Here is a 2,363-nt window from a genome sequence, read left to right on the forward strand (position 1 = left end):
GGCGTAAAAAGTGGCGTACACAAGTTTCTGGGCTCAAATTGTGCATACGCCAGTTTTATAAATGTGACCCCTGAACATCTACCAGCTTCATTAAGATGAGGACCTACACTCGTGAGTCTAAACTTTGCTGTTTTAAAACAAATAGAAATAAAACGAACGTTACCATAAATCAGAGTTCATCATTATCATTGCCTTTTACTCACCTGTGAGAGCTCGCTGGCATCGATTTGTCCACTGTTATCTGCGTCGAAGCGTTTGAACATTGAATCCACCAGTTGCTTCTTAGCAGCCATGCTGTCCCTGTGAGTGCCATGGAAGGTGGCGCCCATGTATCGCTTGTCATGCAAATCCAAAATCTTGGTTTTCAGCCGACGGTATTCATTTAATCTGCAGTCATCACCTGTTGGGAATTAAAAAGAGAAAAAAAAGGATGAAGCAAAATTTCAGCTGTTGTAGCTATTTTACTACAAATTTTCACTTTTTATACTTTTATACTTTTTTCCCCACTAATATCATTTTTACAAAACTTTAACTATCTGTGTTACAACTTGTGGCTGCTACGTTTAGCTTATTTTATGCTAATTTTAGCATTTTTTATGCAATTTTAGTTGAGATCTGCTTCTTTCTGGTATTCTTCTACTTGTGCTTTTTCTGCTAATTTGTGCTATTTATGCTACTTACTATATACAGCTATTTGCTGCAATTTTAGCTAAACTTCAGCTGTTATTAGCTAAAGTTAGTTGATTTTAGCAAAATACACATTTTTTGTAGCTATTACAACTTATTTTTGCCAAGTCAGCAAACTTGTGCTCCTCATGCTTCCTTATCCTAATTAAAGAATTCTCAGCAACATTTTAGCTGTTTTGCTGAAAATTTCAGCTGTTGTAGCTATTTTCTACAAATTTTCCCTTTTTATACTTTTATGATTTTTTCCTCACTAATATCAATTTTTATTGTTACAAAACTTTAACTATCTGTGTGTTTCAACTTGTGGCTGCTACGTTTAGCTTATTTTATGCTAATTTTAGCATTTTTGCGCTATTTCTGTTGAGATCTGCTTCTTTCTGGTATTCTTCCACTTGTGCTTTTTCTGCTAATTTGTGCTATTTATGCTTTTTACAGATGTTTTCTGCAGGAAATGATATTTCTTTAGTTGAAAATGCTGCATTTCTCCACTTTGAGACTTCAGCTTTGTTTCAGTGTGTTGGGTCGCATATATTCTATCCAGACCAACCACAAAAAAATGATCTGTTTATTTAAGATGAAGCTCTAACCTGAGGATGTCTGTGACTGGTTACATCATAACAATTGAAAATTTWAAAAAAGTATTTTCTCAAGAGAGCATAAACACCTACACTCACACAGACTTTCACTGCCTCAGACTAAAAACAGTGCCGCCTGATCAACACCGCCGATGAACAAARCCATCACATTGGTGTCAGGAGAAAACCCTGACAGCAACAGAAAGCAGGATCATGTGTACAATCTGCCATCAAAGGATCTTTATCAAACAAGTCAAATACATAAAAGCTTCAGCAGCAGAGAGGAGCTGCAGCCAAACAGAAAATAATGACTAGAACCTGAAGTTTACACGTGTCAAATCAACTTCTCTTTGTTTCCTCTGGAAGTGGATCTCCCGTAGTAAAAGTTAAATTAGTTGATGTACCAGCCGACAAGAAAAAAAAAACACTGATACGATTTTCAATTCTCAGGAAAAGAGTGACATCTCTGTCACATTTCCCATTGTGATCAGCAGCTCTGAATAATATTGGCTACTGGGAGTCGTGTGCGAAACAAATGAACTTTGTTCAGGATGATCAAGCAGGAGCGATTCAGTGAGGATGTTAATGACGTCTCGACTCAGCACAACTGGAGGCTCACTGAGGGCTGAAACCTAGCTGGGCTGGAGCCGAGCAGTCCCAGGAAATAATGACACATCATCAGTAGTTATGTGGGATTTCAGTTTTTTTTTCTTTTTGTTGTAGAAAACTCTTCCAGCGTCCCCTCAGTGGAACAACTTAAGCAATCAGCGAGCATTAAAATGAGCTGCTTGCTGCAGCCCCAACACTAACAATCACTGGGGTTTAAGAGGCTCAACCATCATATACTTTATCAACAAAGTCGATGGGCTCTCACAGATGACATCGTTTTCACTTTCATCTTATTCTTCTGTGATTCTGTAACGTCTCCAAGGTGTATCGAATCACTACACCTGAAATTATTCTAGATTTTCACTGAAAACACATTGCTATGCATCCGAACAGAAAACAAAACTATTATCTATAAATGGAATTCATTTGGGGACATTATAGAGAGATTTAGAGAGAAATGTTTTTCTACAATGAAAAGCAGCAGAAAATCAT

General features: G+C 37.2%; 1 protein-coding gene across 1 annotated transcript in view; it reads right to left on the bottom strand.

The window, feature by feature from the left end:
* The window catches only part of fstl5 (follistatin-like 5), a 234,636-nt gene that overhangs the window by 107,843 nt on the left and 124,430 nt on the right, over window positions 1-2,363 (bottom strand). Inside the window, exon 5 of the mRNA XM_014002001.1 lies at window positions 204-400. Coding sequence (XP_013857455.1) covers window positions 204-400 — 197 coding nt within the window. The remainder of the gene's footprint in view (window positions 1-203; window positions 401-2,363) is intronic.

Source organism: Austrofundulus limnaeus, unplaced genomic scaffold (assembly GCF_001266775.1).
Source record: "Austrofundulus limnaeus strain Quisiro unplaced genomic scaffold, Austrofundulus_limnaeus-1.0 Scaffold11, whole genome shotgun sequence".
NCBI classification, from domain to species: Eukaryota; Metazoa; Chordata; class Actinopteri; order Cyprinodontiformes; family Rivulidae; genus Austrofundulus; species Austrofundulus limnaeus.